The 24,085-nt window shown below is 36.0% G+C and overlaps 1 protein-coding gene across 1 annotated transcript in view; it reads left to right on the plus strand.

Moving 5' to 3' along the window:
- The window catches only part of AXDND1 (axonemal dynein light chain domain containing 1), a 63,782-nt gene that overhangs the window by 13,763 nt on the left and 25,934 nt on the right, over positions 1-24,085 (plus strand). The window contains exons 9-17 of the mRNA XM_082668808.1: positions 7,422-7,562; positions 8,259-8,363; positions 11,722-11,842; positions 15,782-15,883; positions 17,042-17,205; positions 18,734-18,809; positions 21,052-21,286; positions 22,289-22,481; positions 23,285-23,378. Of these exons, the coding sequence (XP_082524934.1) occupies positions 7,422-7,562; positions 8,259-8,363; positions 11,722-11,842; positions 15,782-15,883; positions 17,042-17,205; positions 18,734-18,809; positions 21,052-21,286; positions 22,289-22,481; positions 23,285-23,378 (1,231 nt within the window). The remainder of the gene's footprint in view (positions 1-7,421; positions 7,563-8,258; positions 8,364-11,721; positions 11,843-15,781; positions 15,884-17,041; positions 17,206-18,733; positions 18,810-21,051; positions 21,287-22,288; positions 22,482-23,284; positions 23,379-24,085) is intronic.

The raw sequence follows: 24,085 nt of genomic DNA on the forward strand, positions 1-24,085 counted from the left end.
AGCGCAGGCTCAGTAGTTGTGGCACATGGGCTTAGTTGCTCCATGGCATGTGGGATCTTCCTGGACCAGGGATTGAACACGTGTCCCCTGCATTGGCAGGCAGACTCTTATCCACTGCACCACTAGGGAAGTCCCTGCTCTGTGTCTTTCTGATCAGCTTGTGTGTGTCTCTGCTTTTCATGCGACTGTCTCTTAGGCCTGTTACTGTAGAAGGAGGGTTTCATATGAAATAGAGGTTCATAATAACCATTTTTTATAGAGGGAAGAATGACAGATTGGTTATAAGCTGAATAAGACTCAGATTACACAGAAATAGGGCTACTGCAGTAATTATTTTTGGTTGACACTATAAATATCTTTGGATGCAGGCATCTGACATTTTTCAATTATTGTTATTTTCATTTTTTCCAATATTTTATTAAGGGAATTTCCAAATACCCATATAAAATTTGAAAGAATTTTACTGTAAGCACACATATATCTAGATTCTGCCGTTAACATTATACTGTTCTCACTTTATTGCTTGTCTATCCATCTAGCCATGCTTGTTTATCCACCAACTTCATGTACTTCAAAGTAAAATGCAGACATCAGTGTATTTCCCTCAGATACTTCAGCGTGTCTGTCATTAATCAGAGTTCATTATTTATTTGCCTTTTTTTCCTTTTTAAGTAAAAGTTACATATAATAAAATGAACAAATCTTGTCTGCATTTGTTGACTTTTGACAGATACATACACTTAAATAACCCAAACCCTTATCAAGATATAGGGTATTACGGCCACCTCACAAAGTTCCTTAATGCTCTTTCCCTGGAAATGCCCACCCCTCCTTCTCCAGAAGTTCTGACTTCTTTGAATCTTAGATTAGTTTTGCCTATTTAGGAACTTCATACAAATGGGATCATACAGTATATACTCTTTTATGTAAGGCTTCTTTCACATAGCGTGTTTTTGAAATTCATCCACATTGTGCATGTATGGGCAATTTGTTCTTTTTTATTGCTGAGTGGTATTCCATTGTATGAATGGAACAAAACGCACTTTATCTGTTTTCCTATTGATGGGCACTGTTTCCAGTTTGGGGCTATTATGAATAAAGCTACTGTGAACATTCTTGTAAGAATCTTTCTGTGAACATGTGCTTTCATTTCTTGGGTAAATATGTAGAAATGGGATTGCTAGTTCATAAGTTTGTTTTTTTTAATTTTTTTCAAAAATTGTTTATTTTTACACAAATTTTAAAGATTACTTTCCATTTACACTTATTCAAAAATATTGGCTATATTCCCCATGTTGTACAAAACATGATAAAGTAAGTTTAAGTTTATCTATTTATTTATTTATTGACCATGCCTCACGGCATGCAGGAGGATAATCATACTTTTCCCTAAAGTGTTTGTACCATTATATACAGTATATACCATTATATACTCCTGCTAACAGTGTGTGAGAGTTCTGGTTGCTCCATATTTTTGCCAACATTTAGTTATGTAGTTCTTTTTAATTTTGGACATTATGGTGGTTGTATAATGGTATGTTATTATGCTTTTAACCTACATTTCCCTGCCAACTCTTTTTTTTTTCTTTTAAGATTTATTTATTTTTGGCTGTGTCAGGTCTTAGTTGCAGCACGTGGGATCTTTTTGTTGAGGCATGTGGATCTTTTGTTGCAGCACGTGGGCTCTTTGCTGTGATGCGCGGGCTTCTCTCTAGTTGTGACATGCGGGGTTTTTTTTCTTCTCTTCTTTAGTTGTGGTGTGCAGGCTCCAGGGCGGGTGGGCTCTTTAGTTGTGGTGCTTGTCCCAGAACGCATGGACTCTGTAATTTGTGGCATGCAGTCTCTCTAGTTGAGGCACACAAGCTCAGTAGTTGTGGTACACAGGCTTAGTTGCCCCATGGCATATGGCATCTTAGTTCCCTGACCAGGGATTGAACCCACCTCCCCTGCATTGCAAGGCGGATTCTTTACCACTGGACCATCAGAGAAGTCCCTCCCTGCCAACTTTTGATGTTGAACACTTTTTCATGAGCTTCTTGACCATATATTCTTTTCGTGAAATGTCTGTTCAAATCTTTTGCCTAGTTTTAAATCAGGTTGTTTGTCTTTTTATTATTGAGCTTTGGGAGTTCTTTATACATCTCAGAAACTAGTCTTTTGTTATATATATAATTTTATTTTATATTTACATATATTTTAATGTATTTTAAAACATACATACATTTGACCCTTGAACAATGTGAGTTTAAACTGCATGGGCCTACTTAAGCATGGATTTTTTTTTTTTCTAATAAATAGAGTACTACATGATCCATGGTTGGTTAAATCTGTGGATTTGAAACCTTAGATACAGAGGGCTGACTATGGGACTTGAGCATCGTTGGATTTTGGTGTCCACAGTGGATCCTGGAACCAATCCCCCACAGATACCAAGGGATGACTGTCCACAGATTTTTAACTGCAGTGGAGTGGGCACCCCAACCCCTGCAGTGTTCAAGGATTGACTATACTTAATATTTTCACCCAGCTTGTTACTTACCTATTCATTTTTTAAAAAATGTGTTCACCTTACTTTCTTTTAAAAAATAAAAAGTTTAAAAAAAAATAGTTTTAGGACTTCCCTGGTGGTGCAGTGGTTAAGAATCCACCTGCCAATGCAGGGAACACGGGTTTGAGCCCTGGTCCGGGAATATCCCACATGCCATGGAGCAGCTAAGCCCATGCACCACAACTACTGAAGCCTGCACACCTAGAGCCCGTGCTCCTCAACAAGAGACGCCACCATAATGAGGAGCCCATGCACCGCAACCAAGAGTAGCCCCCGCTCGCCGCAACTAGAGAAAGCCCACATGCAGCAATGAAGACCCAACGCAGCCAAAAATAAATAAATAAATAAAATAAATTTATAAAAAACATAGTTTTAGATGTACAGAAGAACTGAACAGATAATACAGAGAGTGTCCCTATACCCCTCTGTCCTCTGTATACAGTTTCTCTCATTATTAACATCTTGTGTTAATGTAGTATATTTGTTATAAGTAATGAAACAATATATCAATATTATTGACTGAAGTTCATAGTTTACATTAAGGTTTATTCTTTTGTTATACAGTTCTATGGGTTTTGACAAATGCATATTTTTCAACCATAGAAAGGAATGAAGTACTGATACATGATTTACCATGGATGAACCTTGAAAACATTATGCTAAGTGAAAGAAGCTAGTCACAAAAGATCACATACTGTATGATTCAGTTTATATGAAATGTCCGGAAGAGGCAAATCTAGACAGAAAGTAGATTAGTAGTTGCCAGGAAATGAGAGAAAGAAGAATGGAGAGTGACTGCTAACGGGTACCGTTAAGAGGTGTTTGAGGATGATGAAAATACTCCAGAATTAGATAGGTGGAGGGTTTCACAACTTTGTGAATATACTAAACACATTATCATACACTTTTAAAGGGTGAATTTTATGGCATGTAAATTATATCTTAATCAAAATTACGAAGTGTTCCTTAGTAGTCATCTCATCATTGTGATTCCTCATTTACATTGCCGATATTACTTTGTGTATCAAATTTCACATAAGAAAAAATTTAAACCTCTTTTATAAGTGTTATCTACCTTCCTATAACTTCTACCTGCTAATCCTAATTTTGTACTCTAAAAATCCTCAAAAGAAGTCCATTCTTCCTTTCATCTTATAGCTCTTTAAATATTTGAAAACAGGCTTTTTGTCTTCCTCTTATGCATTCTGTTAAGCTAAACATCCCCAGTTCTTTCAAGTTTTCTTAGTGAAATATACTACACATGGAAAGCACACTAATTTGTCCATGTTGATTTCAAAATATGGTATCAGTCGGTATCACAACATTACAGTATCATACAGAATAGTTTCATGGTCCTAAAAACCCTTGTGCATCACCTATTTATCCCTCCTCCCTTCCCATCCCCCCTCACCCTGAACCCTCAGTAACCACTGATCTTTTTACTGTCTCTATCCTTTTTCTCTTTTCTAGAACATCATACAGTTGAGGTAATATGTTATGTGGTCTTTCCAGACTGGTTTCTTTGCTCTCACTTGAATTTTAATCTGATGAAAAATTTCCTGACCATTATTTTGTGGAATTCATTAAATTCTGGGCATTTAATGCCAGAATATCATTGCTTTGGAACAATGATATGCTTTGGAACAATTTGACTATGATGTGTTTTGGTGTAGTTTTCTTCATGTTTCTTATGCTTGGTATTCATTGAGATTTTTGGATCTGTGAATTTATATTTTTCATCAAATATGGAAATTTTTTGGCTCATTTTTCTTCAAGTATTTTTTCTGCCCTTCCCCTCTTCAGGGGAGTCTATTTACACATATATTAGGCCACTAATAATGAAATTATCCCACAGGTCACTGATGTTTTGAAATCTTTATTTTTTTCTCTTTTACTGTTCATTTTGGATAGCTTCTATTGCTGTATCTTCAATTTCACTAATCTTTTCTTCTGCAGTATCTAATCTGCTTTTAATCCCATCCAGTGGTATTTTCATCTGAGACACTGTAGTTTTCATTTCTAGAAGCTCAGTTAGGGTCTTTTAAAAAATACTATCCATGTCTCCTTAACTTTTTTTTTTTTTTTACATCTTTATTAGAGTATAATTGCTTTACAATGGTGTGTTAGTTTCTGCTTTATAATAAAGTGAATCAGTTATGCTCCTTAACTTTTTGAACATATGGAATATAGTTATGATAACTTTTAATGTCCTTATCTGTTAATTCTAACACTTGTGCCATTTCTGGGTCAGTTTTGATTGATTGATTTTTCACTTCATGGTTGTGTTTTCCTACTTCTTTGCACGCTTGGTAATTTTGATTGAACGGCAGACATTGTGAATTTTACCTTATTGGATACTATGTATTTTTGTACTCTTAAAAATATTCTTGAGCTTTATTCTGGGACACAACTGTTACTTGAAAACAGTTTGACCTTTTGGGACCTTTGGGCAGGACCAGAACAGTGCTCAATTTAGGGCTAATTATTCCTGAATACTGAGACTAGACTTTTCTTTGTATTCTATCCACTGCCTCATGAATCATGAATTTTTCCAGTTTGGCTAGGTGGAACAGGCATGATTTTGAGCCATGTGTGAGTGCCAGGCACTCTTACCTTTGATCCTTTCAGATGGTTCTTTCCCTGGTCTCAGAAAGTTTCTTCACATTTATGCCCTGATCATTACTTAGCTGAATACTTGAGGGGGACCCTCTGTAGACCTCCAGAGCTCTCTGTGCAGCTCTTTTCTCCCTGGTAGCTTGTCCTCCGAACTCTAGCCACTTTCATCTTTCTAGACTCTTAGCTCTGTCTCCTTAAATTAGGGAGTCCAGTGGGGTCCTCATGGGTTCCATCTCCTTATTGCATGGCCTGAAAACTCTCTCAGGCCAGCAAGTTGGAGCAATCATAGTGCTTACCTTATTTATTTCTGGTGTCTCAGGAATCACTTTCTTTCATTGCTTGATACCCAGTGTCAAAAATTGTTTCACATACTGTGTCTTTTTTTGTTGTTGTCATTGTTATTTTAGGAAGGAGAGTGTATTTGGTTCCTCTGGATTTCTTTTTTTATTTCTTGCACCTATATCTGTACTACAATCCTATGTATAAATTAATGTCCTTCATAAGTTTTGGAGAAGTACCAGTGATGATCTCTTTGATGAATGTCTGTTCTCTATTCTCTCTGTTTTCTCTTTCTGGAACTCTGATTAGACTTATATTAGATCTTCTCATTCTATGCTCTTTGTCTCTTTATCTCTATTTCATAATTTCCACCTCCTTGTCTCTGTGCTGCATTCTGGGTATTTTTTCCAGGACATTAATACTCTCTTTAGCTACATCTATTCTGCTGTAACTCATCTATTGAGTTTTACAGTTTGATAATTACATTTTTCCCCTGAGAGTTCTGTTGGTTTGTGTCCATATCTGTCTCATCATATTTGATAAGTTTTTTGTTGCTTATTCATGTTCAAATTCCATCTTTTATTTCTCAGACATTTCATACATAGTTTTGTATTCTAAATCTGATAATTCTAATGTATGAAGACCATTGGTATCTAAATCTACTGTGTGTTGTTTCTTCTGCGTCTCATTCATGATGGTTTATTTACATGAGTATTTTCCAGTCTTTGCTTGTGTGACTAATATTTGGCTAATCTTAATCATGAAATCCTCAGGGTATAAATCATGGATGCTTCCTGAAGAGATGATTTGTATTTTTTCTTTTCTGGAATCCTGGCTTCATCCAATAGCCCTACTCCCAGGTTGCCCACTTTGAAGAAAGCCCAAGACTTAGTCTCTGGGACCCAATGTTGGTATTTTTACTGGGCCACCTCTGACCTTGGGTTTTCCTAGTGAATACTGGTTACCACTTCACACGCCATTGTTAGCTTACTGTATTTAGTTTGTTGTTGTTTTTTCACCCCTAGAGACTTCTATTTCTTTCTGTGAGCCCAGTAATGCTTCAAGAAGTATGCTTTATCATGGATATAGTTGTGTTGTAATGGGAGGGCTCTTCAGAATATTTTGTCTCTATATTGCCATGAGGGAGGGTCTTAAAGAAGGTGTTTTAAAAATTGATACGTCCCAATGTATGAGCTGCACATTGAGCTGATAAACTCCCTGTCACTTTAAGTGTTTAAGCAAGGGCTGGATAATTCTTTCTGTCAGTGGGTGAGAGATCAAGCTAAATGATTATTTCAACTCAAAGATATTAAAATTCTAGGGTCTCAGGCTTAGAATACAATACCTAGATCACCTTTAAAATAAATGAAGACTGCTTAGTTATAGTATTTATAATTTATCATCTGTGATCATTTCCAAATATTTTGTTTGGTTTTATTCAGAAGCAAGAGAAATTACTTCTTAGCACTTAAAGACTTCTTTGTCTTTGTTTATTTTTAAACAGTTGGTGTCTTTTTACATTTGGGTCAGTTTGAGAAAGTGGTTTTATTCATGAATTCAACTATTTACCAAAAAAACTATTTAGAAAAATTCCACTATATTCAAGGCACTCTGTTAGATGTTGTAAATTTGTAAATACGTAAGACATAGTTTTTATCCTGATAGAGTTTATAATTTAGAAGAAGAAATAAAAAAAGTCCTTATTTTGTTTTACATCTCAGACATTATATTCCAAATATTTATGACTCTGATTAAAATTCTCCACAGTTCATTCACTTGGAATGTGCATTCATTCATGAGCATGGCAGGAATTCACAGCCTAGATCCTTTTCTTTTTCTGTCTTTTTCTCCCCACGTATCTTTTGTGAGTATCTGTTCGCTATTTCTTTCCCTAACATTACTTTCTCTCTCACATATTTTCTGGCTTGTTTTTCCTTTTCTTCTGCATGATGTCTTGTTTTCCTTCTTTCTCATACAGAGAGCGGTATGTACAAATGCTTGATCAAATTGCCTGGCATATGACTGACTTCTACAAAGACATGGTAACTCAGCGAGTGATGGACCAGCGCATTTTAGAAGAACTGTACAATTTTAATAATGTTATTGAGGAACTGATCAGGTAAAAACTGTGCTTATCAAAGCCCTGTCTCTAAAGAGAGTAAAAAATACTCAGGGAAAGTAGAATGATTAAAGATGAGGACTCTCTGATTCTCTTTTCGTGTTTTGCAAGAGAACAGAAAGACCTGGATATAACTGTAGAGACATGGGTTACACAGGTTAACACAAAACTAGGGGTCTGTTGTATGTTTGATAGGGAAAAAACTCTTGTTCTTCCTTCCAAAATAGAGATGCTTATCTTAGCTTGGTTTACAGAGCAGCACCATGATTATGGATGTTAAGGTTCAAATCCCAAAGAGAATAAGCATTATATATAATAGCAATCACATTTAGTGATCAACCAACCTTGTGGCCAGATGATTAGTGACAAGAATGAAGAGGATAGGATAGGCATGTCAGAGGGTAGGACAGAGCAGCCTTAAGGCCTTGCCTGCCAGCATCTGCCTTCACTCCATTCTAGAGAATCCTCCCCATCTTCTTTCTGCCTTTTCTAGCCAGTCTGATTCCATTGCCAAACCTGGTAAGAGTCCACCTGAATGAACACTAGATTTCTTGATTTGGTTTATAAGGTAGAAAAACTAGGAAGAGATGTACACATGATAACTGAGAAGATTCCTGAGTATAAATCTGATTTCCTAGGTAGAAACGTTTTCAAAATCTTCAACTATGAATACAAAATTTGCTTCCTTTATTTCAGGGAGCTGTGTTTGGTTCAGGCACATGATATGAAATTAACAAAGGAAGCAGAGAAGGCCCACAGAGCTTTGGCACAAGCTCTTTTAGACGCTGAAAAGAATGCCAGGTGAGTTACCGAATGTTAGCCATTATGTCATACTTGCTTCACACCTTATTTCAAGAAATAAAAATGTTTAGAAGCATTTGAAGTTTTTTGAATTACAACAGTGCTTAAAGGAGTTAATATATGTTAAAGTTCATTGTATATATTAACTCTTCCACACACTGTTGTAATACACATCTTGTGTCTCCTTGTGTGCGAATTTTCCAGGGGGGTAAACCTAGAAGTGGAATTACCGGGTCATAGGATATGCATAGCCTTGTCTTGCTGGATGTTACCAGATACTCCACAAAGTGGTTGTACCAGTATATCCTCTAATCAGTGTATGAGATTTCCCTTTTGCTCATATCTTTTATTAGTCTGATAGATATGAAAGGTACCTGGTTTTTGTTTGCATTTTCCTAGTTAGTAGTGTGAGTGTAGTTCTTTTTTAGATTTTAGTGACTCTGCTGTGGTCCTAATGTTTTTATTCTATTTCAGGGGTTAGCAGACTTTTTCTGTAAAGGGCCAGATGGTGAGATATGGTTTCTGATGCAACTACTCAATCAACTGTTCCTTTGTAATGTGTGCCACTGTAGTGCAAAAGCAGCCAAGGACAATACCAGAACATGATTGTGTTCCAATAAAACTTTATTTATTGACACTGAAATCTGAATTTATAATATTTCCTTGTGTTACAGAATATTATTCTCCTATTGTTTTTTAACCATTAAAAATATAAATCAAATATATAAAAAATAAAAAAAGTAAAATTCTTAGCTCATGTGCTATATAAAAACAAGTGGTGGGCCAGGTTTGACCCACAGGCTGTAGTTTGCTAACCTTTATTCTATTTCATTTTCATATTCTATTTCGTTTTCTGTTAGAGTTCTGATTACTAGGAAGCTCTTGGGTATGTATCAAAAGATATATATGATTGCATTTAATTTTTATTTAGTTGATTTAAAATATTATTATATTATCATAGAAGCAGTACATGTGCCTTATAAGAAAATTAGAAAACACAGACAAGCAAAAATAAATTTAAAAAAATCACAATTTCGGGACTTCCCTGGTGGTCCAGTGGTTAAGACTCCACTCTCCCAATGCAGGGGACCTGAGTTCAATCCCTAGTGAGGGAACTAGATGCTGCATGCCACAACTAAAGATCCTGCATGCCTCAATGAAGATCCCACACGCGACAATGAAGATCCCATATGCCACAACTGAGACCCGATGCAGCTAAAAATAAAATAAAATAAAAAAATTAAAAAAAATAAATCTTTAAAAAATAAATAAATTAGAATTTCTTTTGTGCTAATGTCAATTATCAGAACAAAACATCTAAAATCAGAGAGAAGGGGAAGAAAAGAGAGAAAAAAAATCTCATTTTCTTTAAACATTGATGGTTCTGAAGTAGGATGGTTCATTTTGTGTGTGTGTGATTAGATATTGTAGGTAATATTTTTTTCTTACAGTGACTAATTATTTTGTTGAAAATTTGGAAAATACAGAAACACATAAATAAGAAAATTAAAAACATTCACAATTCTCTTAAAGTTAACTACTATTAATATTTCAATATATTTTTCTTTTTTCTATATATTTTTTATAAAAATGATATAAACTGAATATGTACTATTGTCATTTGGGTTTTCTTGTTTTATGTTGTACACAAAAATTTTTCCTATGTACCAGAGTATTAAGAACATGACCTTTATTTTTTATTTATTTTTTTAATTAATTAATTAATTATTTTTGGCTGCGTTGGGTCTTCATTGCTGCGCACGGGCTTTCTCTAGTTGCGGTGAGCCGGGGCTACTCTTTGTTGAGATGCGCAGGCTTCTCACTGCGGTGGCTTTTCTTGTTGTGGAGCATGGGCTCTAGGAGTGCAGGCTTCAGTAGTTGTGGCACGTGGGCTCTAGAGCGTATGCTCAGTAGTTGTGGCTCATGGGCTTAGTTGCTCCGTGGCATGTGGGATCTTCCTGGACCAGGGCTCGAACCCATGTTCCCTGCATTGGCAGGCAGATTCTTAACCACTGCGCCACCAGGGAAGTCCTAAGAACATGATCTTTAATTAGCTACAGAGTATTTTCATCATAGAGCTGCATTATATATTTTATTTGGCCAGTCCCTTGTTGTTGGACATTAAGGTTGTTTCTGAATTTTTTCTTTGACTGTTATAAAAAGACTCATTCACATATACACTACCAAATGTAAAATGGGTGGCTAGTGGGAAGCTGCTGCATAGCACAGGGAGATCAGCTTGATGCTTTGTGACAACCTAGAGGGGTGGGATAGGGAGGGTGGGAGGGAGGCTCAAGAGGGAGGGGATATGGGGATATATGTATACATATAGCTGATTTAGTTTGTTGTACAGCAGAAACTAACATTGTAAAGCAATTATACTCCAATAAAGATATTTAAAAAAAAAGATAAATAAGGGTCATTAATTCCCTTTTTAAAATTGAGGTCTTTTAGATAGTAAAGTGCATAACTCTTAAGGTTATTGCTTGTTGAATTTTTATATGTACATTCATCTGTGTGCCACCTACAGTGATTAATTTTTTCTCAGTTTGAACAAGTGGATGCCTCCAAATAGAAGGAGGCTTTAGGAACTGATGTTGGCGATTAATGGCTTTCAACAAAATTAGAAGAATTTTGTGTCACTGACCTTTTATTCTTACAGAAAAATTAATGTTCCTTAGGAGGAAGTGTTTTCAAAAGATTTGTGAAAGGCTACCAGTCACTTTCTAACTTCTGTGTTTGTATTTAACCTCAGAAGGGATTTTAATTCTAAAAGAAGCTTCAGTGTAAGTTAGAAGGAAAAGGTATGTTCTGGTAAACAAGAAGAAAAAAGATTTAAGAAAAATGTACTTAATTATACTTAAGCTTTTGGTTGATTGGTGGAGAATTTCTTTAAATCTTATACTAATTATATATAATTTTAAAATGTAGCTCACAATTATTGGGCTTTGTGCGCTTGTCTCTTCTTAATAAAGAATCCTAAATTCTGTGAGAAAAAAAAAAGAAAAACAGCTATATTACTACTACTTGTATTCAGAATTTTTCATTAGATATAGTGTTGTTATACCACTGGAGTACCATGGTGTGAAAATTCTAGTGAATCAAGAAGAATATGATGAAAAGTGTTTAGAGCAGGGAACAATACATTGAACATTTTACTTTAGGACCTTTGTAAGATTTATTCATGAAATGTGAGTATTTTTTCTTCTATTTCAGTGTATATTAGTGTTACTAATATATCCAGAAGTTATACCATCATTACCTTGTGATGAGTTTTAAAGGCACAAACTGCCTACTTTAGAACAAAATTATTTTTTAAATATGTATTTATATAGCTGTTTTTGAATTTTTCTTTTAGAATTGTAGAAGAATATCATGACTTATATACGTTACAAAGAGGAAGGATGGAGAGTGATATTAAACAGTTAATGGCAGAAAGAGATATCTGGAGCTCAGCCACATATGAATTGTCCGTAAAGGTTGGTTCATCTGAAATCGTAACTTATTTTTTGGCTGGATAAAGTTTCATTTTACAGTTTCAATAATCTAGACAAAATTTTTATTTATTTATTTTAATTTTTTTTTTACTTTTTTTTTTGGTTGCATTGGGTCTTCATTGCTGCATGTGGGCTTTCTCTAGTTGCAGTGAGCGGGGGCTACTCTTTGTTGCAGTGTGCGGGCTTCTCATTGTGGTGGCTTCTCTTGTTGTGGAGCATGGGCTCTAGGTGTGTGGGCTTCAGTAGTTGCAGCACGTGGGCTCAGTAGTTGCATCATGCGGACCCTAGAGTGCATAGGCTTCAGTAGTTGTGGTGCATGGGCTTAATTGCTTTGCAGCATGTGGGGTCTTCCCGGACCAGGGCTTGAACCCATGTCTCCTCCATTGGCAGGCAGATTCTTTACCACTGCGCCACCAGGGAAGTTCCCAAAATTTTATTTTATTTTTAAATTTTTATTGAAGTACAGTTGATTTACAATGTTGTGTTTAATATCTGCTGTACAGCAAAGTGACTTAGTTATACATATATATACATTGTTTTTCATATTTTCCATTGTGGTTTATCAGAGGATATTGAATATAGTTCCCTGTGCTATACAGTAGGACCTTGTTGTTTATTTGTCCTATATATAATAGCTTGCATCTGCTAATCCCAAACTCCCAATCATTCCCTCCCCGACCCCCCTTACCCTTTGGCAACCACAAGTCTGTTCTCTATATCTGTGAGTCTGTTTTTGTTTTGTAGATATGTTCATTTTTGTCATGTTTTAGATTCCACATGTAAGTGATATCATGTGGTATTTGTCTTTGTTTCTGACTTACTTCACTTAGTATGATAATCTCTAGGTCCATCCATGTTGCTGCAAATGGCATTATTTCATTCTTTTTAATGGCTGAGTAATATTTCATTGTATGTGTGTATATATATATATCTTAAAAAATTTTTTTAAATTTTTTTAATTAATTTTTTATTAGCATATAGTTGATTTACAATGTTGTATTAGTTTCTGCTGTACAGCAAAGTGAATCAGTTATACATATATCCACTCTTTTTTAGATTCTGTTCCCATATAGGTCATTACAGAGTACTGAGTAGAGTTTCCTGTGCTATATAGTAGGTTCTTATTCATTATCTGTTTTATATATAGTAGTGTGTATATGTCAATCCCAATCCCCCAATTTGTCCTTCCCACCCCTTCTTTCCCCCTTGGTAACCATGTTTGTTTTCTACATCTTTGACTCTATTTCTGTTTTGTAAATAGGTTCATTTGTACTTTTTTTTTTAGATTCCACATGTAAGTGATGTCATATGATGTTTGTCTTTCTCTGTCTGACTTACTTCACATGGTCTCTAGGTCCATCCATGTTGCTGCAAATGGCATTATTTTGTTCTTTTTAATGGCTGAGTAATATTCCACTGTGTGTGTGTGTGTGTGTGTGTGTGTGTGTGTGTGTGTGTGTGTGTGTACCACACCTTCTGTATCCATTCATCTGCTTATGGACATTTAGGTTGTTTCCGTGTAGACAAAATTTAAAAAAATGAAGTATATGTGTGTATATATATATATATATATATATATATATATATATATATTTTTTTTTTTTTTTTTTTTGCGGTACGCGGGCCTCTCACTGTTACGGTGTCTCCCGTTGCGGAGCACAGGCTCCGGACACACAGCCTCAGTGGCCATGGCTCACGGGCCCAGCCGCTCCACAGCATGTGGCATCTTCCCAGACCGGGGCACGAACCCGTGTCCCCTGCATCAGCAGGCGGACTCTCAACCACTGCGCCACCAGGGAAGCCCAAAGATGTATATTTAATTGATGAATAATGCAGCTATTCTATTATGGGCCTTGAAAAGGAAAAGTTACATTGTTTTCTTTTGTTTATTCTCTATTGGATAGCTGGCTATTGTCCAATTAAGGGCTCTTTTTTCCACCAGAACCTATGAGTATGAGCCAGAATTCTATTTCTGTTGTTTGTGAACATGTTAAAACTTTCAACTTTAATTATACACTAATAAACTAGGGAAAGTGGTTCTTATTTTTTTTACATAATGTAACTGTATTACGATCACTTGATAACTCGCTTTGGTTCTATTACCTTGGTACCCAAGATGACAACTGACTTGAAATATGGCAGCCTGTGGACAATTATAGTGATGCTTTAGGAAAGTAGTAATGTCCCACAATACAGTGTTCTATTTTTCTAAAATGTTTGCTGGTTGGTTGCCTAATTTCACATCTGGAAATTATAATATTAACAATAAATTATGACCCTCAACAGATTCAAATTTTTATACCATTTTCCTCTTTAATAGTCAGACCTCATCTACGACACAGATGTTCCATTCTGATGCAGAACTTTAAAAGGGACATTGACATGTCCAGAGAAAACAACTGTGAAAGTAAATATATAACATAAGAAACAAACCTGGAAAAGAAACAGACTCACAGATACAGAAAACGAACTAGTAGTTACCAGTGGGGAGAGGGGAAGGTGGTGGGGCAAGATAGGGTAGAGGATTGAGGTACAAACTACTATGTATAAAATAAATAAGCTACAAGGATACATTGTACAGTACAGAGAATGTAGCCAATATTTTATAATAACTATAAGTGGAATATAACCTTTAAAAACTGTCACTATGTTGTACACCTGAAACTTATATAATATTGTACATCAACTATACCTCAGTTTAAAAGAAAAAAGAAACAAATCTGGGAGCTAGCATGTTCAGTAGGAGAAAAAAAGATGACAAGTGAGTTCCCTCACTCTAGAAGTATTCAAACAGTAGAGAACTAACTGACCAGTGGTAAGAGATTTCTGTAGAAGAATACCTTGAATTAATGGGGCTTTGTGTTGGATCATCCCTAATAGGAAATAACAGCTATAATGTCAACTCCCTGAAAATAAGGACTTTGTTCACCGATATGTGCACAGTGTCTTGAACAGTCAGTCATTCACTGAATGACTATATAATTGATTCAGTATATCAGTGGTTCTCAAAGTATGGTCCATGAACCTCCCTGAAGGTCCATAAAACCCTTCATGAGGTGAAAACTAGTGTCATTGTAACACTGAGTTATCTTCTGCCTTTTTCATTCTCATTCTGATATGATTTTTCTTGAAGCTACACGGTATGGGATATTGCAACAGATTGAATTCAAAAGCAAATGAAAATCCAGCTCTGTTCTATTAAAGCAAACATTAAAGAGATTTGTAAAAATGTGAAACTGTGTGTACTTTTCACTATTTTTTTTGTTTTAGAAAATGTAGTTATTTTTCAGAAAAACTATGTTAAATATATAATGAGCTTATTAATGTTTAAGTGAATTAACAAATACATATTTTAAATAATTTCAGTTTTCCAATGCAATAAATAACAATAGATATAATCCATATAAACAAAAGCTCTTCGGAGTTCTCAATAATTTTTAAGAGTATAAAGGGGTTTTGAGATAAAATTGAGAACCTCTGCTATATACTTTGTTCAATTTGGTTCCAGTTCAGTAGTTTTAGAAAACATGAATTTATGATTCAAGTTAGTTCATGATTTTTTTGTTTTGTTTTGTTTTTTGTTTTTTTGTGGTACGTGGGCCTCTCACTGTTGTGGCCCCTCCCATTGCGGAGCACAGGCTCCGGATGCGCAGGCTCAGCGGCCATGGCTCACGGGCCCAGCCGCTCTGCAGCATGTGGGATCTTCCCGGACTGGGATACGAACCCGTGTCCCCTGCATCGGCAGGCGGACTCTCAACCACTGCGCCACCAGGGAAGCCCCTAGTTCATGATTTAAATAAGAAATTGTTATTGAATTAATGATTCAGTGAAAAATTGGTGTGTGATATTGGTTTGGGTTTAATAAATTACAATGGTTTGTTAATGTTTTAGGTTCCTAATTTTAGTACTTTCTATAAATAGGTAATTGAAAGAAATAAAGTCATGTTGGCTAAAAGACTTTACCTCAATGAAAAAGGCTGGAATAAATATACTAAGCATTTCATCATACTGCTGTCAACTAAGGTAAAGCTCAATTCACTTAAGTCATGGGAAAAGAGACTTCAACTGTTGAGGGTTGAAACTACAAGAAGCCTTTGTTAATTTATAGATTTTTAAAAATTTTAATTAATTTATTTACTTTTGGCTGTGTTGGGTCTTCATTGCTGTGCACAGGCTTTCTCTAGCTGTGGCCAGCAGGGGCTACTCTTCTTTGCCGTGTGTGGACTTCTCACTGTGGTGGCTTCTCTTGTTGTGGAGCATGGGCTCTGGAGCACAGGCTCAGTAGTTGTGGCGCACGGGCTTAGTTGCTCTGCGGCATGTGGGATCTTCCCCCCCGCCGAACCCGTGTCCCCTGCATTGACAGGTGGATTCTTAACCACTGCGCCACCAGGGGAGTCCCTAATTTATAGACTAAATTTTAAATATAGTTTTATATTTGTACTTTATTGGGGGCAAAATGAAAAATCTAAGGAAAAGTGAATAAAGGCCCTTCTTTACATTTGTCTGTAATAATTAGAGCAATTTAAGCAATTTGTCTAAGTTAATAACACTGCAGATGTTACTTATAGAGTTATAGTGCTTAAACAAAAATGTAACTGTGTTCATTGAAATAATTGCATTATTGATGCATTCTGTGCAATATTATGAGACAATTCAATGAGCACACTAGGTTGAAAAGGAAGGAAGTGGCATTTAGTATGTTTCTAGAGCCAAACCATTTACACTACTCATTTCATTTAATTCTTATAACAGTCCTGTGAGATATATATTAGAGTCTTTATTTTATAGATAAGAAAAATTAATTTCAAGTTAAATAATATCCCCCAAGATTATATAGCCAGTCAATGGCTAGGATTTACATTTGGTTCTGTCTGGCTTTGAAATTCCTGTTCTTTCCAATGTACTGCACTGCCTGCCAAATCCTATGAGGAAACTGGGCTCATGTTGCAAAGGAAAAAATCTTGTTCCTAATGCTTTTTTTATTGTGGAAAAATTCACCACCAAAGGGACTGTGTAATAGTGTCACTGATATTTTGAAAAAGGAATATCTTTTCAATTTTTGGATCTATTTCCTACATATGACTCTAGTATTGCAATATTAATAATGGCCTGGTGTATGCTAATAAGTATTTGTTACATGAATAAATGAATAAGTGGTTTAATTCCATGCATTTTATCTAGGACACTGCAGACGTTGCACTGTTGCAGAAGTTGACGGAGAAATGGAGAAACTTAGTGAATAAATTTAAACAGGAAGTGGAAGAAAATGAAGAGTCTACAAGAGAAAAATTGCAAAGTGTTAAGGATGGCCTTGTCAAATGGCAGCAGTTCTTCAGAAATAATACGTGGGTCTCCAAGAATCTTGTTTTTCTGATTATATGACGTCATGTTTGATAACTCAGTCCAATTCTTCCTCTCTTTTTATCTTGTTTCTCTTTTACCTTGTAATTACTCTAACATTGATTTTGGTGAGGTAACCAGCTGCCCTTACACGGGCACAATCCTGCTAGGAGCTTGAATGGTCTTGCAGTTTCTGGTGCAAATCATCTCTGATCATCTTGATCCCTGTACCCAACTGCTGCTGCTTCCACTTAAGTCCAACTCTTTCTTTTCTTCTCTTTACTCTCTTTTTAAAATCAAGTCAACTTATGTCATTACTCTTGGCAGACTTGAATATCTGGATCCATCTGCAAATTCTGTAGCATAGTGTATGTGCCGAGAAGTGGAATCAATGACTGGCAGTTATAAGGAGGGTGATTCTGATTGGATATCATATCTTGTAACAATTAGAGAAATTTGATAATGGAAGAAGCTGCCTTCCTTTGTTAATTAACAAAGTAGTTTATTGGAGGCTGGATGACTACATCACAGCCAAGGTTAGTGGGAATCCGTACTTTGAATGCAGGCTGGACTCAGTGATTTCTAAAGTTTTTTTTTTTTTTTAACTTTAAGATGCTTCGTCTGTTGAGGAAACACATTTAGGTACCATTTCCATTTCGAATTGAGAAGAGCGGTTTCAGTTTTTCATATCCTCTAAGACAGCTGTCTGCAACCTTTTTGGCACCAGGGACCAGTTTCGTGGAAGACAGTTTTTCCACGGACTGGTTGAGAGGGATGATTTCGGGATGATTCAAGAGCATTACATTTATTGTGCACTTTATTTCTATTATTATTACATCCGCTCCAGCTGAGATCATCAGGCATTAGATCCTGGAGGCTGGGATTTAAACCCAACCTGCCTGGATCTAAACCTGCTCTAAGAGGTTTCCCAGTGAGTAGATTTGGAAGTTGTGGAAGCTGAAGCTGGTACATATCCAAGCTGGTTGCTGCTGCCATTGTCCGCTTCTACTGTGTGTTGACTGAGCTGAGCTGGGAGAGGAGCACAGGTGGCAGTGGTTCCCTTCTCCCTTTCTCCTCAGGAACTTCTTTATCAAGAGCTTTCTCCTTGTGAGGCTTCAAAAGATATTAAAGGAAACTCTTAACAGAAGTTGGGGCTCCTGACCTAAATGTTGAGTTTTAATTGTTCTTTAGGCTTCCTTTCTATTTATATATTGTTTTGGCTGCTGTGTTCAGCAGGAATCATTCTTATGATGACCTAATTTTGGGTGCTGAGGACCCAGAGACCACTCTTTTAATACTGTCATGGCCTCTGACTCTGTAAGTTGCTTACTCAGGTCTGATTAGTGTCTGAATTTATATTTATATTTGTAAATTTAAAAATAAATGCCTATGAGGGAGAGGCTGAACCTGAAAGGCATTTGGGAAAATCATCAGGGAGAAACATTATTAATTGTTGTAAATGTGTGGGTTCATGATTTTCTTTGTTTATATATTGTTATCAGACCATGCTCTTGCTCTTTTTCCTTCTTTCAGTGGAAAAGACATTCTATCCCCTAGTAAAGAAAATAGATTTGAATCAGCTGTTCAAGACTTCAAGCAGTGGCAAAAGGTAAGACTTTCTAGTAAACAGCTTGGTAATCAAAATGCTGTTTGTAAACTTGTCACTCTTCACCTACAACTGAGTCACATCTCATCCTTTAAAAATGCCGTACTAGGTTTTACGAAAGATAAGGAAAGCATCAAGACTACAGGGGCTTTTAAAAATACTCTTAAAGATTCTATTTTCTGTTCTATTTTAGATTTTCGAGTCAAAGTTAGGCTGCCAGAAAAAAATTGGGAAAAGACACTTGGGTGGCAGTTAGGGTAGTTCTGATTCTCTCATCTAATTGTCGGACATAAGTAACATCTGTGCCTCTCATGTACCTGGCTTTTTTCTTTCTTTTTTTTAAATTTATTTATTTATTTATTTATTTATTTTTGGCTGCTTTGGGTCTTCATTGCTGCATGCAGGCTTTCTCTAGTTGTGGCGAGCGGGGGTTACTCTTCATTGTGGTGCATGGGCTTCTCATTGCGGTGGCTTCACTTGTTGTGGAGCACGGGCTCTAGGCACAAGGGCTTAAGTAGTAGTGGCCCGCGGGCTCTAGAGCACAGGCTCAGGAGTTGTGGCACATGGGCTTAGTTGCTCCGTGGCATGTGGGATCTTCCCGGACCAGGGATCGAACCCGTGACCCATGCATTGGCAGGCAGATTCCCAGCCATCAGGGAAGTCCCTACCTGGCTTTTTTCTTTAGGACAAATTGGACTTTTAAAATTAATAACATCTTTTAAAAAAATTGTGGTAAAATATACATAACATAAAATTTATCATTTTAATCATTTTTAAGAGTACAGTTCAGTGGCATTAAGTACATTCACATTGTTGTGCAACCATCACCACCATTCATGTCCAGAACTTTTTTATCTTCCTGAACTGAAACTCTACCCATTAAACAAACAATAACTCCCCATTTCCTCCTCCTCCCAGCCCCTGGCAACCACGATTCTACTTTCTGTCTTTATAAATTTGACTACTCCAGGCAACCTCATATGAATGAAATCATATAGAATTAGTCCTTTTGTGACTGACTTATTCCCTTCAGCATAATATCCATAAGGTTCATCCATGTTGCAGCATATATCGGAATTTCCTTCCTTCTTAAGGTAGAATCATATCCCATTGTATGTATATATCACACTTTGTTTATTAATAACATCTTTTTAAAAGGGTTCAAACTTTGAAAATAGGTTTCATTAATCAAATTACTATCATGTTATAGTAGTCTGACAAGGGAAAATATATGATACTGAAATCCTCCAATGTGAACATCAAACTCATGACCTAATGAAATCACATCCAGATCCCAGGAAACCATTTTCTTTTCTTTTGGAATGATTTGAGCAGAATATTCTAAGAATTGAAGATGTTTGTTGTCATATATAAAACATAGCTAGTTTAGTGACTTTTTTTTTTTTACTGTTTATCTGTTTGACATTGCATAGATAAAATTGAAAAAAATCATGCTTCTTTTTTTAGTAGGAATAATAATAATTCTCATTCATTAACTTGTCAGGCTGAAGGTGCTTTCCACATGTTGCTTTACATATTCTTCATAGCATCCACATGAGGCAGGTTTTATAGTCCCCATCTCACAGATGTGGAAATTGAAGGTTAGAAATGTTAACTTGCCTTAGTTATCTTTAAATGTTAAATGGCTGAGTCAGATTTTGAGTCCATGTCTCTCCAATTCCAAAATTCTTACCCTTAATTGCTCTGCTACAGTGCTTCCCTATACTGATTACTGATAAGTGTGGGTGATTTGTTTCCATTATCTGAGTCATAAATAATGGCAGGCTTTATATATAGGTTGCCCTTTATTTTTTCCACAAATATTTATTGATATGTCAGATATAGCACTTGGGCTTGGGATTAAAAAGATAAATGAAAACCTATACATTCTATGAACTTTCCCAGTTTAGTGGGGATCATGTAAACAGAAATATTACATCCTTACCAAAGCAAATAGTAATTAAAAATGCTCAGCTCTGTGAGACTTAATTGCCTATCACTAATTTTTTTACCTATATAGGATTTAATATAATTATTTTCATCCCTGGTAAACTATGGGTTATCTTACAGAGTATCAAAATTGATTAAATTTAACTTTGAAAATAAAATATATGTCATATGAAGAAATGGTATGACAAATAATAATAAGATATGTAATTCCAAAATATTTAGGAGTCACCTGAGTAGACTTTGATGAAATCAGTGAATAATGTGCTTATTTCTTCATCCCCCTTTCACTCTCTAGATGTTGACTGAAGAAAAAGACAAATTTTCTGGGGATCTTCTAATGTCAAAATATGATTGTCTCAAGATAATTAAACATTTACAGGAAAGCTGGGCAGATATTGGGCTTGGGATATTTAGTCGCCATAAAAGTATGGAGGGGAAGTTACCACCAGAGCAGAAGCACATGGAGGAAATTGTGAAAAGTACAGGAAGACTCTACAAAGAATTTGAAATAAGAATAAATGGGGATAATGGTAAGGAAAAAAAAAACAATGATAATGATAATGAGATGGCTTGACAATAGAAAGCATTTTAATAGTAATTATTATTTTCAATACAATTAATATTAAAAACAAAATAATACATATAGTTTTTAAAATCAAGGAAAATAAAGCATGGAGCATCACTTTATTGAGATATAAGTCATATACAGTACAATTCATCTATTTATACAGTTCGATGATTTTTAGTATATTCACAGACATATGCAACCAGGTGGTAAATGATTTAAAATAAAAGAGGAAGTCAAAATGATGAATGAGAGTGAAATTAACAAATCATTTTGAATACTCCTGAAAGGCTGAAGTTTACTGATGAAGGTAGTGAGAATATTTTCATCAAGGACAAGAAAAAGTTTGTTTTTAAATTATTTCTCTTTATATATCTCTGAGATGGGAGCATTTTCATTTCTTACTTTGCAAATGAGTTTAGACAAAAGTATAGAGAGGGTATTTTGCCATGATCTCACAGTGAATCAGTCAAAAATTAGAATCCAAACTTGATAGTTATTCAGACCAAAACTATAAACTTCATGTAAACCTGAACAATGACCGAAAAAATGACTCAAGAACTATATCTGTTCTAGTTTCTGTTATTAACTATCTTATAATCATGAAGAAGCTGTTTTTCATCATTGTCTTCTTAACAGGATAACTCAGTGAATTAATACCTTTAACAGAAACTGCAGTTCATGGTTTCTGGGTTTAATGCATTTCATTCTCAGCTGAGAAGAGAAGACAGAGTAAAAACTGTTATCAACGAAATAGTCCATCAGTCAGAAAAGCACTGATTACATAGTTTTTATTCACTAAATATTTATTTAGGAACTACTCTTTGCAAGATTCTCTGCTAGGCAAGCTGTAGGATAATAAGAAAATGGAAAAAGATATGCCCCTGCCCATGAGTATTTCATAATTTATTATTGATAGTAGACTTACAAATACTTCTAAAAGTTAATGCTTTTCTCACTTTTCCAGGTATCTCTAAAATTCTTCCAAGTTTGGTTAGTTCTCTTGAATTCTGTTCTTTCAAGTTGAAAAGGCTTCCTGAACTGCTTCTTGAAGAATGGGAGGGACTTAATGAAAAAATTAATGAAATGAAATCTCAGTTGGATGCATCGTTAAACGTTATTGGTACTGTTCCGCAGTACATAGATGTGGATTCTGGCTCGTAAGTTCCCATAGCTCTCTGCTGGGTAGAAGGGAATCCCCACGTCTCAACTGCATTTTCTCAGTACTTCGCCTCAGCAATGGGTATTTGGGGTCAGATAAAAAACTCTGACATCCTCTTCCTCCAAGTAAGAAAGCCATCTGACTGGGAGCTGGAGGGTGAGGGAGTCCTGGGTTCTTAACTACAGCAGTCTAGGGTGGAGTTTCTGCCTCCCTGAGCTGAAAAGGGGAAGAGCGAGAGTAGTTTCGGTTCAAATACCATAGACTCTTGCCTTTCCTACTGAATCTTCATAAATTGTCTTGAATATAAGTTTCTTCAGTTGCTGTTTGTCCTTAGAACCATTTCCAGAAGCTTTCAATGGTTTTTGTTTTGTTTGAGTAATTTTCACTAATTTCACTGGAGAGTGGGTCACCTTTTCTCCTCCCACTGTCATGTTGGAAGTTGATCTCTTGAGAGGATTTTAAAACTCATTCTTCTCATTTTGTGGCCTCAGTGGTCTAGAAGTAAATGTAAAGGGAGTGAGTGTAATAAGTCTTTACAGTAGAGGTCTAACACTGAAAGTAAGGTCTGCATTGTCCAGAGTGCATTACACCTAACCCTCGTGAGGTTAGGAAGGCTGTCAGTGAGTAGCCATTCTACAAGATAATTCAGGGATTTGATTCACCTTTCTCTGAGCTCTCAAACAGTTGTACACACTGAAGTTTACTAGCCCCAGCCAAATAAAACGCTTTCTTTTATCCAATAGTTACTTTCATACTCTTAAGTAAGTCACTTATCTTTATTTTACTTGCTTTTTTCTTCAGGGTACTCCAAGCACATATATTTAACATGATTCAGCAATGGCTTTTGAAGATAGGCAATGAAGTTAACAATGGTAACATGGAACTTCAGCGCCAAGTATGTACTTGTAGGAATTTGTTAGATTATTTTTTGCCTTGGCTGGGAGTTTTCTTCAAGGAAAAACCAAGTCATGCCTATCCAATTGAAGCAGGAGGTTGGGAGGGGAAAATGGGAACTTATATAATATAATTACTGAAATGATTTTCAGTGGATTTTTTTAATGAATTTATTCATTTTATTTATTTATTTTTGGCTGCGTTGGGTCTTTGTTGCTATGCGCAGACTTTCTCTAGTTGTGGCGAGCGGGGGCTACTCTCCCCTGTGTGGGCTTCTCACTGCCGTGGCCTCTCCTGCTGTGGAGCACAGGCTCCAGGTATGCAGGCTTCAGCAGTTGTGGCACGCAGGCTCACTAGTTGTGGCACACGGGCCCAGTCGCTCTGCAGTACGTGGGATCTTCCCGGACCAGGGCTCGAACCTGTGTCTCCTACATTGGCAGGCAGATTCTCAACCACTGCACCACCAGGGAAACCTCAGTGGATTTTTAACTGCAGTATGTTCCTGCCTTTGGAATGAAGCTTCACAGATGATCAAAAGTTTTTGAGATCTAATTATTATCTTTACTCTTTACTCGGTATACCAAAAAAATTTTCCCTCAATAGCATTAATCATTTTAAGAATTTATGTTGGTGCCCTTGACTGGCTGAAGGAATGACAGAAACATGTTTCTAAGAAGAAAGACAAGATGCTACAATACTATTGGTCTA

Source organism: Grampus griseus (genome assembly GCF_964374135.1).
Source record: "Grampus griseus genome assembly, chromosome: 1".
NCBI classification, from domain to species: domain Eukaryota; kingdom Metazoa; phylum Chordata; class Mammalia; order Artiodactyla; family Delphinidae; genus Grampus; species Grampus griseus.